Below are 17,561 nucleotides of genomic sequence, written 5' to 3' on the forward strand. Positions count from 1 at the left end.
ATAATGGCATCTTTCAGTTGAAGTTTTGTGAATAATGTTCTTGCGGCCTATAGAGTATTGCTGTGCATCGTAAAAGTCCTAATGGTGATGTTGCTTTTACTGATTCAGTATTAACATTGTGCTGTGGTGACTTTGTAGATGGAATATCAAAGTGAGGGAATTGATGCTGTTACAGTGGAGTACGAGGACAACCGTCCACTTCTAGATATGTTCCTCCAGAAACCCATGGGTCTCCTGTCTCTGCTAGATGAAGAAAGTCGATTTCCTCAGGCAACAAGCCTGACTTTAGTCGGTATGTGTGAACAAAAATTCTGGGAAATAACAAATATATTTTGAGAGAGCAGAATGACATCTTCACTAGCCTAGTTGTTTTGCTGAAGCAGTGCCATTTCATTTGACATTTTAAGTATGTTTTTCATTGTGCTTCCTAATTTTTCTCTGCTTTGTGTTTCTTGTTCTTTTTGCATTGCAAAAATTATCTTAGATATCAGATGTCAAGGGCTTATTGTCTTTCCAGTGTTACAAGGAAATAACCTGTGGCTTGTCCCTATATGTGAGGTACATCAAGCAGCATTTATCCCCATTTACTGAAGGAAAGACTGAGACATAGTAGAATCTTCTGTCTAGGACCACCTTGTGAGCAGCATTAGTGTTGAAAGTAAAATTTAGATCTCCCAGGCTTCTAGGCCCATGTTTATCCAATTAGAAAATAGTGCTTCACTCCAGATTATCTAATCATAAATAGAAAGTGCATGTTATTTCTGGTGTGCCATCTGGCTGAATATTTCCCTTACTTCATGCGTATTTTATGTATATTTTAACAAATATTGATGCCAACTTTAGAACATGCAGTGCATGCCATGTTTAAAAGTGTTGTCTTGCTGTTAGTTACTACATTTTCTCCTGTAATAAGAGACAGAGAGTTCCAGTTCCTTCAGTGGAATGTGTAGCAGAGACCCAAACTGTTAGTCAGAGAGAAATAACAGCTGCCTGTTAAATTGTATGATATATGTACAAGATTTTTCACTTCTGCTGAGTTGAAACTTGAATTTAGTTCACAGATAGAATGAATGCTGTGGTTTCATTCCAGTCCTATAAATCTGTTACTACTGAATATTGAACTTACACTTTCACAGAGGCACTTTCCTTGGTCCAGTGCTGATCAGCAGTCTTACCACTGATCTGTACACAGTACAGCAGGACCCCTCAAGGAGACAGCAAAGTGGGATATTTTGTCCTCTACAGATGTGCCAGACAATCATTAATTCCACAGCCCTTCTCCCCTGTTGTCCCGCCCCCCCAAAATTCCAGACTTTGTTCTTTTTGCTTTAAATACAAGCTTGATTAAATGTTAATAGAAAGAAAAAAGCTTTATAAAAATATTAATTGATTCTAACTTTGGAAAAACAAAGATTTATAATATTTTCTGACCTAGAAACATGGCAGAGAATTTTATCAATTGATTCTGGCCTTATGTCTATAGTGCTTGTTCACATAAAGGAATATAATAGTAAGTTTTACAGTATCAGGACTAATTTCATTATGAAATATTAAAGGGGATAAAAGACATTCTTCTTAGAAAGTGGTGTTTCTTTTTCTGTTGGCTCTTTAGAGGTAGAGCCTCTTTAGAAAAGGTTTTAGATAGAAACCTTGTTTTCTGTAGAAGTCCAAAGTTAAATGAGAGATAGTCCCAGTCTGAACTCATTAGCGTATACTTAAAGTATGCACAAAGCTAAATGAATGGGGAAAGGAAAATAGGGAAAATACAAATAATAGGCATTTAAGCAAGTGAGATATATGCACAACTTTGAATGTACGCAGTTGAAATAAACCCGTGCCAAACCCTACATATACATATAAACAAGTTTGTAGCAAAATATGAAAACTTGTCATACCTTCTCATTGGCCTCTCTTATTTTATAGTTTTCCATGCACAAAGCTATCTGCAAACAGTGGGATTGGAAAGTTGTACTGGGATAGTTTAGAATGAGCTGTTCCCTTCAGAAGCTGCAGCTTGAAGAAAGCACAGAGATGCTGGCACACAGCTCTTTGTGGGCAATCTGATAATAAATGTGTTTATAGTAGTTCTGCCTTCTTGAGCAGCAAATTGTCCCTAATTGGGATAAAGATTTTACTTAGTCACTCTTAAGTCACTTATCTCTACGTCTCTTCTCAATGTCTAGATAAATTTGAAGATAACTTACGATGCAAATACTTTTGGAGACCGAAAGGAGTAGAACTGTCATTTGGTATTCAACACTATGCTGGAAAGGTAAGGTCATGTGATTTTTAGTTAGGTCAAATAACAGTGATAAGGTCATTATTTGTTTCATCCAAAGCTTCTGCTGTATAGTGGTTTTTTGGTGTTTTTTGTTTGTTTGTTTGTTTTTCATTTTAAGAGAAAAAACTATAAAGTTTATGGACACCTGAATCCACAATAAAATTTTCATGTGTAGTAGTCAATTTTTAGAACCTATCCTTAGGGCTCTTTCACAAATTGTGTAGACAGTAACCACATTTTATTCTGAGAGAAATCTGGCTCCAGAAACACCATTACTACAATCATTTCAAAGGAGCAACTCTCTGGATCCAGAGCAGGCTACACAACGGTTAACATCATGTGAACGCCACAGTAGTTCTGTGTGTGACTGTATATAAGGATACAGATAAAATGCAATGTAAGATAGCATCTGTAATAGAACTTAAAATCCTATAGAGAGCCTTGGAAAGCCTGGAGCTAGCGAGCACAGATGTTTTCTTGTGCTCTGCAGCACCTACGTTCTTTTGTTCTCAGCAGTTCACATGTTATTTTATATGGAGAATAACAGTCCAGTTGTTTCACATAACATGAGCTTTGCTTGTGATTTCAAGTCCAAATATTTGTTTATAAAGAAAATCAAGATGAGATAGCCATATTTTATATAGTTATCAATGAAGTCTCATCTCTGGCGCATCATTAGACTCCAGAATTTTATTATATGTTCTAGTAAACTTTGTCCAGCTTTCTGGCTTGTTAAGAAGAACTCTAAAATTTCACACAGGTTTTGTAAATTCTTGATACCCAAATGCCAAGTCATAAAAACGCTGCTGGCCAGTTCTCTGTTGCAGGCAAACAATCAGTTTCTGTGTAAACTAATGGACTCTAGTGGAATTAGACTAGAGAGGAATATTGCAGGTCTAGAAAATCACTGCAATTTAAAAATAAATTGAAAGTTAAGCAAAATTAACTGATTCTTATATGAATACGAATAGCCAGGCATTAATTTGTAATAAAGACAATTCAAATAATAGAAATAGGTGAATGCTTTGTTTCCTACTATCATTTTCAAAGCAGTGAGAAGCCTATTTAATGTACCCAGATGTGCAACTTACTCCTGCTCCTCCAACAGTCTAGTTATAGATCATAATTTCAGTGCAGACAACAAATAGATGATGAGCACCTGAGAACCATTTCTTATTTTACATGTAAACTGTCATCTTAAGCTTCAATGAGGTATCTCTATTATATTGCATCATGCATACCATATTTTGACATGACAAAGCATAATACAGCATGATTTAAGCCATTTAACCCAATTTGATGTGCAGTGACATGCTGTAAATATGAGCGCTGTTTTTAGCCAGTTCACATTCTGAGGACACTGCTGTAACTGCACACTTCTAAGTACTTTGCAAATAATTCATTGGCTTGTCAGAACCAAACTTACAGCCTGCTTGGTCATCTTGACGGTTGACATTTTAAAGAACACAGCAGTTTTTGAGTAACCCTTTTTGGCAACTTTTCTGGTGCTGTTTCCCATGCTAGGTATTATATGATGCCTGTGCATTTCTTGAGAAGAACAGAGACACTCTTCCTGCTGACATAGTGGTGGTGTTGCGAACTTCAGAGAACAAACTTCTTCAGCAGCTGTTTTCTAGCCCATTAACAAAAACAGGTATTTTCTGCAGAACTCTGCTAACTTTGCAACCTCTTCAGCTACCTACTACTGGACTACCCCTCTTCAAACTATGATTTTAGAGGTCCCTGAGAGGTGAGGATCCAATCAGGAATCTGCTTCTCCTTTCACCTGTGACAGTCCTAGATGGAGGGGGATATACTTTAAGATGGAGTGGGATTGGTTTGTGCCCAAGTGGGGAACAAAGAATCTTTGTGTCTACTTCTGACGTTTGAGTCTGTGTTAAAATTATAAGAATGACTCTTTTACTCATGCTGGATGGATCAAGCAGAACCAAAAAGAAAGCTCCTGTCTGATCAAACGTGCCTCTGCATCCCTCTTTACTGGCCATTTTATACTTTGGAGCTATTGTCAAAATGAAACATTGTCGCAGTTATTAGTCCCAATTATTGTAAATATTATACTTTGGATTTTATTGCTATTTTAAAAACAGAATGCTGATGTAATCATGTGAACTCATCTTCCTCTGGCTTTTTAGAGATATAATTAGTGGCAGCAGCACTGAACTTGGGTATTTTGCCCAAGGTGCAGAAAAGGTTCAGTAAGAAGATATATCTCATTGCAGTAATATATAGTTACCATGTTGCTGTATTTTCACTTTTCTGTTTTGTCTCTTCCATTCCTTCCTTGTTTCCTATTTACATGAATTGCTGCTTTCCGCCTCCCATTATAGAACATTCATCATTCCATGAGGAGCACACAGCAAGTTGAGTGTTGTCTACATTTCTGTTGAGCCAGTACAGGACATCCTGTTAAAAAATTTGTTATGCATACACTCCTCTGCATGGTATTACGAGAATAGCTTAAAACCCTTATGTCATTTTTATTTTTTAAAAGTCTTTGTGATTTTGCTCTATTTTTTCCAGCTGTCTAATATAATTGGCACTCACATCCTGTGTTGAGGCCTCTGTATTCTAAAATCACATTGTTGCCAGGTTTAGTTTTGGCAGCTTGCAAGATAAATGAAAGGTTTGGCTGAGAACAGAAGGTATCACTGGCTCTGCTCTGTGAAGAAGGATAATGCTGTTCTCTTTAACTTTCTACAAAGAGGCTTTTGTAAACAAAAGAATAGTGACTATGTAAATGTCCCATCATACTCTGTCCTTGCCTCTTAGTCCTCTTCCTTCCATCCAACATGTGCTTCATTCCTAAAGCAAAATAGAAAAATACAGATTAAGATTCATAATCTTGATACCATTTTCTCCAGTTTTTTGTAGATTACTGACTGATGTGAAAGTTAATAATTTACATGGAAGCCATATTGCATCTCTCCAGATAACCCTGACTTGAAATGAGCCTTCTGCCACTATCTCTGGTGTTTTGTTTGAAGATGAGTGGCAGCACATTCTCACATCTGCTTGCAACTAGCTGTGGAATTTGCAGCGTAGGAGGTTTTTGCCAAGCATCAATCTCCAATATGTGTAACAGTCACTAGGTGGTGCTATCCCAGAAGCAAGACGGAATTTGAGCCTAGTAACATGGGCCTGACAATTGCTGAAAACGTAGTTCTTAAATACCAGTAAGAACAAAAAGTTGCCTTTCCCACCCTGAGACGATCCTCTGTTTGAAGTATATTTATATAACTGTCATGTCTTCCACTGTCAAAAACTGAGCAGCAGCAAGAAAATAAATATTAAAAAGACTAAATTCTTTTACTAATTTAAGAACATGCTAATCCCTGTAATTTATCAAATATACTTATCCCCTCTTAACAAATGCTTCCATTTCACAGTAGCAGACTGTGTAGTTTAAAGGGCCAGAAATTAAGAGCAGGACGTTAAATATACATTTGTAATAGTAATTTACGGTTAAGATAGTGCACAATTACTTATATGAGACACCAGAACGTAAATGTTCTGACACTAATTTTGTAGAGCATACAGCACGTTTTGTCGTCTTTTAGTGGAAACTTGTCATGTTTGGCACATTTTGGAATCTGTTTGCACTTTTTAGGGACCTTTAACCTCAAAACAGGTTTAACCTACCAGTTTTCCAATTACTTCCATATTTGTCACTTTTTTTTCTATAGATACAGCATCTTGTGATGAGAATTCTGTATATTCTCAAATTAAAGATTAAACATACTCTGGATACAAGAGAGAAGTAGCGCTTTCAGATCTAATGCATTCCTGATTGGCTCCAGTTTTGGTTTATCACTGTTGCAGCTAAAGCATCAGAGAGAAAAAGAATCATGTGATCTAGAAAATACAGTCCCCTTGTAAGAGAAGACGGCTTTAACTGGAAAAATTGAGAGCCTTGGTACATTCACCAGTGGTCTCAGTGAGGAGTCAGACCATTTGACTTACTATCCTGATATTCAAGAATATTTGCAGCATCGCCTTTAAGGGGTGGTAGCATCAGACTGCTTGGGCAGAGCACCACGGGGGCTTTCTGAGACCACAGCTCCCTATTCCACTTTTCCTCTCTCTCACCTTATGTTCCCCAGCTGACCAGATCATGCTGGTGGGACAGGGAGGTGTACCAGAGGGGCTTCATCTTCTTGGAAAAGCTGCAGTACAACACGATTCTCTACTCTTGAAACACAACCTCTGCAGACTTTTTTCCCCTTCCATGTCTCACAGACTCTTAGAGCTTTTGTCAGGGTTGCTCTGCTCTGCCTGAGATCCTTGCTGCAGAGAAGGGGGGAGAGTTGCCACCTGGAGAGGAGGAGAAGGGGAAATCCTCCAGCCTTTCCACCACCAGAGCAGAGAGCCTATGAAAACATCTCTGTCCTTGCTCCGAGGGTCTGCAGGGGCTGAGCTTGGCTGCATAGAATCAACACAGGGCTGGGTGCCATTGCTGCTGCAACAACATCTTGTCTAATAAATTTGGTAGCACTGCATATTGCTCACACATTCAGAGTGTGTATAATAGTGTATGATCCATTGCTAGTAAACACTCCTTGTTCATGGTGCCTTCACTGAAGAGTTCAGATAGTGATGTTTGAACAAGGCTTTTTGTTGTTGTTCAAAATAGGAGGAAAACTTGTTCAAAACCACTTTAATTACAATTAGCCTGCCTAAAGATCATTTACCCTCCTCAGTATTGATTTTTAGTCTGTGCTCTTTGTGGCTTTGAGTCTTCAGCCATAAGACAAAAAGTCATTTTAAAGAATGTATGCCTCATACAAACAACTGATGGACCATCTGCTGAAAGAGAATATGAAAAAATGCTTCATGGCTTCTTTATGCCCACTAAATATCAGAAAAACTAGGACCTTTTGCAAAATCACTTTAAAGAACTGCTTTTCACCACTCCTCGGTGAGCAGAGTACTATCTCAATATTAATTTGTCTATAACTTTGACAGCAGCTGATTCCTCAGGAAGATTCAGAAACTGAAGGAAACAAATGGATTTTCTTGCATTTCAGTCCCATGAACAGATACCCCTGGGCACAGCATGATATCTTGACGAGTTGAAATCATAGGTGTTTTGGCATTGTTTTCAGTGGGACCATGGTTTGACCTGTCATGTTTGTTGCTGCACACTCATACTGAGCAAAAGCCCTTCCTCAAGCAATAAGCACTGGTGGGTCTCTTGGCTTCGTGTGTGTCATGCACTGAAATGTAATATATTTCCATTTGGGCTTAGTGGATTTTTTTCTCTTAATTCCACACATCACAATAGAGCAAAAGACTTGAAATACATCTTAATTTTACTAATTTATCCTACAATAAAATATTTTTATAATGGTACTTTTGTGTTAGTGTTTTCACCTCTAAGAGATAACTGCAGGCACTCTTTAAGTCAGATGAATCAGAAAAAAAAAAAAGCCATCGTAATTATAATCTCTCTACTTAAAGATGAATCAGATTTTAGATTTTATAAGAATTTGGGTCAACTTAATGGAAGCTATATATTTTCACTCAGGGCACAAGGCTTTCCTACTTCTAACTGGTCCATATGTTAAAAGCATGTAAAAGTTAATAGTTTTTGCTTTGCTGCCAGTGTGTTGTGTGCAAAGAGCAGCTTTAAACCACAGCTGTGCTGCGTAAAAATTGTGAACTTTGCTGGGCTGCAGATGTGGGACATCAGTAAACTAAATTAAATGTAGCTTAAATGAGTTTGAAAGGTAGAATGTTGGATTACTTTTTATTTAGTTTTTCAGTTGAACATTTTACAGTTCAGTGTTTCTTTTTCTTCACATCGTAAGATTTTGTATGATAGGACAAATGCAGTACACAGATACTCACTAGACTTACTAGCAGTAGGATACAAACCATGCCCTAAAATAGCCCTAGAAATGGAACTCATCCAGAAACAGAACCATCTATCAGATCAAAGTTAAGGTCACAGTCCTGCTAAAGCTTTATATGAGACATAACAATTATTTACAGTTGAGAATAACTCCCTATAAAGAGTGCCAGTGAATCTCTGAAATTGCACATGGCAGTAAGCACAACAGCTGAGAAGGGTCACGTTAGATTTATCGTGTTTGTGTTTGGTGAGGGGTGTTGCCCAAGCAGAAGTCCACTGTTTTTAGTATGTGACTTCACAGACTACATTGTACTGAAAATGGACAAAGGGCATAGGTTTTGGGGTTTTTTTGTCTCCAAGTGCTTGCAAATTGAATCCTAAAAGAAGTACAAGTAGGCAGGCTTAAGAACACATCTTGATGAGCTTACTGATTTGATTCATAATAGGCCATTCTCTACAGAACATATCTTGAGATTTATTTTTCTTTACCTTTCTCTCAGAAGAGAGGATACCTTTTCAATGTTCATGTTTCTAGCCTAACTTCTCAATTCTATGATGAACATTATCTCACAGTAGAGAACAATAATTAATCTTAACCCTTGATTGTATACTAATTAAATTCAAAATGTATTGATTATTGAAGAAGCAAAAGATGTATTACACAGAATATGTTACCGGTTTTAATATTAACTAGTAGACTGTGGGATCTCACTGTGCAGCATATAGAGAATTTAAATAGAGCAATATTCAGAGAACATTATACAGTAGTTGTTTTAATGAGTAGTTTACTAGACAGTTTCTAAAGGCACCATGTGCTGTAAGGTCAAATTGTGTCAAAGATGCTCGGTGCATCACTGGAAGCATTCAGTAGCTCTCAAGATCAAATCCTAGAAGAGCAATTATTTTTAAATTTGCTAATAAGTTTTTAGAGCAGATTAATTTGTTGAGTATTCAGATAACCTTGCTGATTTGAATATCCATAATGTTTTCTGATGTGTCCATTACAAAGAACATGCTTGTATTTCGTGCTCTTGCAAAATAATTGCATTATGGGGTTAACGTATGTAAGAGACGAATGTGGTTGGTGGAAAACAAACCTCGGAGTCTGTGTATTTGTTTCAGAGTATTTAGTACTCTGAGTGTGCTGTCTTACTATGATTTTGTACTTTGTTCTATCCATTTTATAAATTCCTTCACCCTAACTGTAAAGGTCAGTACTTTACTAAACCAGCATTATCTTTTCTCTTGTTATTTGACTTTGTCTTACTTATGCCAACTGGATTTGGATTGTCATGGGCGAGCTTATAACTGACCTGCCTGGACAGCAGGTGACATTGTGTGTCAAAGACAGAAAATGCATTTGAGGGTGTTCGTATGAATGGGTATTTGTTTAATTAAGTGTGGAGATACAAATATAAACAAGAATAATGTTTTAAATTAGCACAAAAGTAACAGTTTTTATGCTGTTTGTGATAGTATGTGGAAGTGCTAAGATCCAGAGGAGCAAACATTTAGCTAAGAAGCTTTTGAGACCTGATTAAGTTAGTAGTCAACATCATTAATGCCTAGATTTCAAACATGGGGAGGCCTTGGACTTTCATGAAGTCTTGTAATGATGTTTCATCCTAAATTAAGGCTTTTAAAAGACAGGTCTTCTCCTGAAGAGTCAAAACCTGTGTTTGATACTGTTTTTATCCTGTCTAGCTTAGGGTCTTAAACACTGAGAAGACTAATAGTCATAGTGAGGTCAGAGAAAATGTTCCTCCGTTTTATTCTGTGTACTTTCAGTGATACCCAGTGATACCTTTATACCTGAATTTTTACCACTGAATTCATTGGGAATCTTCACTAGCTTTAGTAGGATTTTGGTCAGACTGTTCACGTAGGGAACAGCTTCAGCACCAGGTATTAAATGATGGAATATATACCAGAGCATGTTTTATACATTGTATGGAGAAGGTACATACTTTGAAAATACCAACAGTGGGCTGGAAATCATGGTTCTTTACTTGTTCTGGGCCTCCTGTTTATTCACTGTTCTTGTAGAAAATTGTTTTGGCCTCAGGTTAAACTGAATACTGGGAAGCTTAATTAGTGTTTGAGGACAGTCCTGCGATCATCAGAAACAAGATGCTGATGTGTGAGCTACCAGAAGGCTTGCTGCTGGTTCATGTTGATGCGGGTGCATAGATAAAATGCTAAGATAACTACCGTGTTCTTCATAATCAAACTTTTTCTTTTCTAGATAAAGCATATATGATGGGGGTGGAGGGCAGGGATCAGAATCTTACATAACATGGAAGAGAAAGGATGTAGATTACATAAAACAATGAGGGAGGCCAGGACTGAATCAGCGTGCATGGTAACAGTATTTTCAACCTGTGTATGTTTTTAGAAGTATTCTTCCACATACCTCTGGAAGAAGAAATAAATCTGTTTTCTGTCTTGAATAGAGGTAATCAGAGTAAGGCGGTTTTTGTTAATGCTGAAAATTAATGGAGAATTCCTCAGCAATGAAATCTTCACAGAAAATTCACCTCTCTAGTTTTCTTCTGATGTCAGTTACAGATGTGGTACAGGAACCAGGGCAATCTGCTGGGGCAACAGAAAACTTTGGGCTGACGGTGAGGTGCTTTGCTAACGACACAGACTGCAGCATTCTGTACTATCTGCTGTTGCCCAGACATTCCAAGGTTTGTTGCCCTGAGCAGATTACATACAACAGCATCAAATTGTACAAAAACAAAGATGCGGATAGAAGTTGCTAAGGACCATATCTGAAAAAAATTACCTATGCCTTCTGGCAACATATAAATCATAAAAAGTTGAACCACTTTGTTCTGTGATGCAGCAGCTGGGAGACTGACCAGATCAGGCTGTGGCCAGCCTGTCAGTCAGCCGCCAGCCAGTCGGTCACGTCTCCAGCTAGCCAGGCTGCAGACTTGACTGAAGGAAAACGCTGAGCTTCAAGCAGTAGAAAACCCATGCATTGTTTACACTAGAACTTGTAATTGCCTGTAATGTTTCAGAAAATGTCTTAATTTCTGTGAACACAGTCCCAGTTGAGTAGATGGCTGCACATCTGATTCAATACAGCTAGAAAATTAGGCATGTTGCTTAAAGTAGCCATTAATACTCAAGGTTGTGTTTTAAAAATATCTTGGGCACTGCCACTGACTAATTATATACTATAATCTCTTCTTTACTAGGTAAGGGTAAAAGTTAAGACCTTTCTTACTGAGATCATACATTTATACATTTTGGAATGTAGTAGGCAAGTTGACTTTCATTTCATCTCTATGCTACTGTCAGTGTTCTGCTTTGCTCACGTTCTACAAGAAGCCTACTAAACTACTGTGTTAAAACAATATTTAAACATAGGAGTGATGATGTTTATAAGCAAAGTTTTATTTGTTGCTGTTAACTTCACCCTATGTGTTTGCACTGACTTCAAGTGTGTCTTACCAATGAGGGAAGTGACCACTGAAGTTATGTGCAATGTCTGCAGTAGAAGGCCTAGCAGCACTGAATTTACTCTTGGGTTCTCCAGTCCGAGTCTAGCAATGTAAAGCTTTCAAGTATCTGAAAATATGATGTGTCTTCTTCATGCTAATAAGATTAAAGAAACCTTTATTCTAATTGAGAATCAGGATCAGAATTTGTCAGTTCACTATGGCATAGACTTTTCATTTCAAGTCATCTGGGCCAGAAAGTGCATATTTTTTGCACCTGAGGCAATTACTTATAATTAAGTTATTCCCAGGTGGACATCACTGTTACTACATTTTCATGGTTATCAGATTCTGTTCTGTAATATGGATCTGATTTTGGAAATACTATTTCTCATTTTTTTATTTACTTATTCTGAATAGGAAGTAAAGTGGTTCTCTTTTCAAAGTAAGAAGCAGTGGAAGTGTGTCTGCTTTTGTAGTTGTATTCTACAGGCAGTATTTTTGTAAATGTATTCTTGTGTAAAGTGTGTAGTATATGAGAAAATTGGATTCTTAGGTTTTTAGTGCACAAGATTAGCTTAAATGACTTCAGTGACTCAAAAGAATAGAGTTTTGATAGTCAGTGACCAGATTCAAATTAGTACCCAATAAGAAAAGTACATTTATTCATTTATAGTTGAGCTAAGAAAAGCTTAGTCTTACAGTAGCAGAAGATGAAAATGCATTATGGAGATAAGCAGTTAACTTCCTTAAGCTAGATAAAATGTACTGAAAGGCAAGACGGAGAAGAATCTGTATATGTCACAGACATTGTCTGATTCTGTACCTCTTCTGGGGTGCGAGTGCTTGGCTGTGATTAGAAGTGGTGTCGATGAAATATGAATGCATTGTAGCATTTCCAACCATATTATACAGTATCTACATGGTGTTTCAAGTAACCCATCTTTATCTGAACCAGAAGCATGAAAGAAATTAATAAAATATATGAGGATAAGAGCTTGTACTGTGTCCTCTGTATAAGAGTAATATCCCTGGTACAGCTTGTACAGTAAGGTGACATTGTCATTAGGCTCACTCTCTGTAAGTCATTTGCACTTCGCAAACTAAAGGTTGTATCAAAGCTTAATGTCATTCTTACCTGCTATGCTGTTACGTTATGAGGAGTGATCTATTGCTGTCTTAACCAAAATGAGGTTATAAACACATTGCTAATATTACTAGTATTTGCTTGATACTACTTATAGAACCCATCACCTAATAATAACGAAGGACTGACAAACCATAAGTAGCATCAGAACATCCAGCCAGAGTATACTTTTCCCGATGAGTGTGGGAAGTCAAAGGCTGAACAAATCATTAATTTGGCCAGATAACACAGTGAGCAAGTGTCAGGGATGCAAGTGAGAAGGCAGGAATGCTGGCTAGTCCTTTCTGAGATCTAGAGACCACTGCCAAACTTCAGCCTGAAAAAAAGACAACCCAGTTCTTCTTTCTAAGCTGTGTAAATACTTGAAATAGTTTCAAAACTTCTCCTGCTTGACTTTGCATAATAGAAGAGATAAGGTACTTTGACAGTATGGTCTTTCTCACCTGACTGAAATGAGACATCAGTGAAGAATATGTTTGCAGAAATGCGAGATCTCCTATGCAGTTTCAAGCAAAATGTGTTTTGCTGAACGTGGGCACAGTGAGCTTAGTCAGTGCACAGATATTTGTGCTGCCATGTTTCTTTCTGTTGGAAGCTCTCAGAGCATTTATCAAACTGTAATGACTGAAGCTTCTCAAAGCAGTAAGGTAATTCCTAACTTTATTAAAAAGAGGGGAAAAAAGAGAAAACTGTCTCCCCCACTGTCATGAATCTCAGAGACCTTAGTCTCTGATTCAGCGGACACATAGGTAGGAGCCTTAATTTTTCAGATGAGTAGTCCTGTTGAACTGAAAAGAAATGCATGTGAATAAAATTACACACATACATGTTTAAAAGATTAATTCTAATTTTAATCATTAACTTCTCTCCCTTCCCTCACGAACGCCTTTTGTTTTAAATCACTTAATTGGTCCATTTTATGGAGTTGGATTTTAATATAGGTAGTGTTTTATTTAAGTCTACATTTTCTCTAAAGTGTTGACCATATAATAGGTGTGAAGCTTGACTTGTGAAAGGCACAGTGCAATCTTTTAACCTTTAACCAGTTTAACCTTTCAAGGGACCCATGGCAGTTTTAACTGGCTATGTTATTATCTAAAAACGTTTGTTCTTCAAATATTGATGTTCTTCACAAAGTGGAAAAACATTTAATTATTTTTCATGTGTAAAGTAATAAATGACCTTGTAAATGAAAATTGAATGCAGGGACAGGTACCAAATGTTTACTGAGTATAAACACCATGCTAATTCTGGATTAAACATTATGTAGACTAATTTTTAGACCACATTTGTTCTATTTATTAGTTTTCATGGCTTAGACATGTTAAAGATAGGTAGATATTCTCCTGAACATGAACTACTTGAGATGACCAATTCACAAACTTTTATTGAAGCATCATTTTGTGTTTGATCTGAAAAAGCAAATCTTAATAACATTTGGCATGGATTTCATCTGATGCCACAATTCAGCAGCTAGTAATTACATAGGAATTCACTTGACACATGAAACAAGCACTGATAAGAATCCATTTCTAGAAGGAAGTAACAAATGAACAAAATCCCAGTATGTATTTGATTTTTTTAAGTAGGATCTGACCACTGGTTATTTTGTTTTGGTTTGTTTGTTTGCGAAGTCTTTATAAAGATTTTTGATTAATAAAAATGTTTGTTTATTTGCTTGGTTTGCGAGACCAGAAATGTTAAGTATGGTTTCAGTTTTGCATGAGAAACTAAGGGAGAGGTCAGGGATATTAATTATGAATCCTAGAAATCTAATGCCAGCAGTGAGTGTGGTGAACCAAGAGCAACTATCTTATCATTCTAACTTTTATTTGGTTATCAGAGTTTTGAAATGTTTATAAAATGCAACAAAATTTTAGTAATTTTTAAAAATCTGATTTAAATTTCTTCCTTCTCCCAACTCTCCTCTTTTATCATCAGTTCTCCTATGCAAGGCTTTCGTGCTTTAGAATTACTAATTTGAAGCCTAGCTAAAAACAACCTTTCCAGGTTGTCTACTTTATCCAGAAAAGGCATGAAATAGTAATTTCTAACATACAAAAATATCAACATTACAGCAAAGAAAACAAGAAATTCACTAGCTACTTGCTCACTAAAATCCTCTTTTTAACCTTAGAGATATACATGTATATACTGTTTGTACCAGGTGTGTATACAGATACATGAGATTTTGAAAAGAGAGTTGAAGTTCACATTAACCTACACATTACAGCCTAAAGCCGTTTCTGAATACGCAGGCATACCTTGTGATCTGCACCGTGACTGAGACTGTCAGGTAACACGTGCTGTTCCATCTGGAAATGACATGCCAGTTTTGCAGCATTGTGCCAATCCCAATGCCAGCAGCTTAAAAGAAAAATACTTTTTAAAATTAATACAGAGTGTCTGAATTGCTCCAAAGAAAGTCACGACTGTGTTTGAGTGCTGGCCCCCAGACTGTTTTCAGGTGATTGGTATTTTTCTTATTGGGAGAAAAGTAAGAGCAAGAGTTCCTTGCAGTGTTATGTGGACACTGGGTTTGCTCTGCTCCCTTACAGAATAATTACCAGCGATTTTGTGTTCTCAGTTTTCGTTTTTCCCATCCTGCCTCCTTACTAATTATGTAATCTATAGTTTAGAAAAACTCAGAAGACTGTTTAGAGTTACTGGCTTTCTGTAAAGCAAACAGCTTTATTGGAGTTGATGCAAACAAGGCACTTAGCATCTGAAAGAAGTGTTAACACTTTATTTACATTTAAATTAAAATGGACACTTATTTATGTGTTCTGGTTCTGAAAGGTGTGTGGTACATCTGCAGAGGCCTATTGTTTATTCATGCCGTAAATCCTTTGAAATGTGTTAAAATGCTTCCCACTCATTATAAAAATCCTGCCACCCATGGATTAGGGCTTTGATGTCACCAATCCTGCTTCAAAGGGTTCTTTCAATGCTATTAATCACAGTTTAGCCTCTGAAGATATAGCCAGAGAAAACATTTGGACATCTTGTGCTAGACTTGCTAAAACTTTGAAATATACAGAGTGTCTTGCATATGCACAGTCCCATATCACTTCCTCTCTGAGACTTTTTTTTGAAAAGCTATTTTCTGATGACTTTGGCTTTCTACAAGTACAGAGGAAAAAGTTTAGGACACGTCATACTGTACATTTTTAAAAGGCGCTTGTCTTTCAGTCTTTCAGACACCACAATATGTTTTTGCCTGAGGAACTGAGTCTTTAAAAATGCAAAGTGACAATAAGATTGGGGACTAAGCAGGCCTATATGTCAAAAGGTCAAAAAAAAGATACTGTCTTATCATTTTCTCATCTCTTTCATTAGTTTTGGGCTTAAGATGTTGTCCAAACACTTCAGGATCCGCATGATTTCATAGAAACAAGATTGTTTCTGCTGTCTTCTTCTCTTTTAAATCTCTCAGTGAGTCACAGAGAAATTCATTGGTAGTGATTGAGCTGTATGCCTTTGTGCTGTCCTTGTTTTCATCAGCTCAGTAGCTAAGGTCAGTGACATACCAACTTATCACTGACTTTTTCCTCCCTTTTAAATCAACACTGCACTCTGTCATGCCCGTGCTGAATGCACTGCAGGCACAATTGGTAATGAGTGGGGTGTGGAAGAAGTGTGGTGGTGTCTGCTATTTTTAGTACCGTTATACAAGCTTATTTTCCACCATATAATTTTTTCCCTGCTAAGCTTCTTGAACAGTTTTTGCAGTATATATTTCTTTCTTTTTGAACAGGTAACTTGGCACAGGCAAGAGCCAGAGTGACAGCAGCATCCAGGTCTTTGCCTCCACAGCTCAGTGCTGGGCGTATCAAGGTTAGTAGTGTTCCCTTTGAAGACAGGCAATTGTTCATATAAAATTACAGCAAGAATATGGACACGATGCTTAGCTGATGTAGGTGTGTAGTGAGGTTCTTCCCAAATGAGGGTCTGTCTTAATATCAGAAAGTGTGCACCTCAGCTGGGAGCACTGTGTCCATTTTTAGTGAAGAACCTATTGTAGAACCCAGTGAAGAATCAGTTTACTACTGATTAATCTTTAATCTTAATGGAGTGAAATCTCAGTTACCTTGATATTGATAACCACATGCCTTTTGATTTCAGTGGGCTCAAGGTTTTCCTCTGGCAATTTTGGCCTAGAAAGGGATTCAATTAGATAAAATTTGAATAGTATGTTTAACAGTATGAAAGGCAAAATAAAAAATTATCCATTCATTTTTTATTCAACTTGCAAGTAAAAAAACAGGGGACATTTGTGACTGATAGATGACTGGAAAAGAACAACCCAGCAAGGCCGCTATTATTTAAAAAGAAGAGCTGTAGAATTTAAACGCTGCTGGATTTTACCACAAAGTATGCGGCATAATTGCAAAAGGATGGCATAATTTTATGGTGGTTCATAGAATGTGTTGCCAACTGAGTACACTTTATTTGTGAAGAAAACTGTAGCACCTCAATCTGATAGTATGTACATCCCCTCCGTGCTTCCCAAGTACTACTGGTTAAGTGTTAGCTTAGTTAAGGGCTTGGGTGAGGTTTTTTGCTTCCAAAGCAAACAATAATATTAAAAAAACAAGTGAGGTAACAGCAACTGTTCCAAAGTCTATGGAATTTTATGTTCTGGTTTTTCTATTTCTTTTTATTCTCTATTGTTATTAGGAACTCGTGCTCAAATGTTGGTACAGTAATTCATGTCACCCAGACATCTATATCCTTCGCTGTACCTGCAAATACAGATGTGGATTTCAGAGATTTATTTCCACTCTGGTATAAATTCAGTGCTGAAGG

At 37.1% G+C, this 17,561-nt stretch overlaps 1 protein-coding gene across 10 annotated transcripts in view; it reads left to right on the plus strand.

Moving 5' to 3' along the window:
• The window catches only part of MYO3B (myosin IIIB), a 249,370-nt gene that overhangs the window by 111,422 nt on the left and 120,387 nt on the right, over nucleotides 1–17,561 (plus strand). For all 10 annotated transcript variants that reach the window (XM_065069731.1, XM_065069730.1, XM_065069729.1 and 7 more), the window contains 4 exons: nucleotides 139–292; nucleotides 2,184–2,272; nucleotides 3,806–3,935; nucleotides 16,510–16,589. In XM_065069731.1, the coding sequence (XP_064925803.1) occupies nucleotides 139–292; nucleotides 2,184–2,272; nucleotides 3,806–3,935; nucleotides 16,510–16,589 (453 nt within the window). The remainder of the gene's footprint in view (nucleotides 1–138; nucleotides 293–2,183; nucleotides 2,273–3,805; nucleotides 3,936–16,509; nucleotides 16,590–17,561) is intronic.

The sequence above is a fragment of the Columba livia genome, chromosome 7 (assembly GCF_036013475.1).
Source record: "Columba livia isolate bColLiv1 breed racing homer chromosome 7, bColLiv1.pat.W.v2, whole genome shotgun sequence".
Classification (NCBI taxonomy): Eukaryota; Metazoa; Chordata; class Aves; order Columbiformes; family Columbidae; genus Columba; species Columba livia.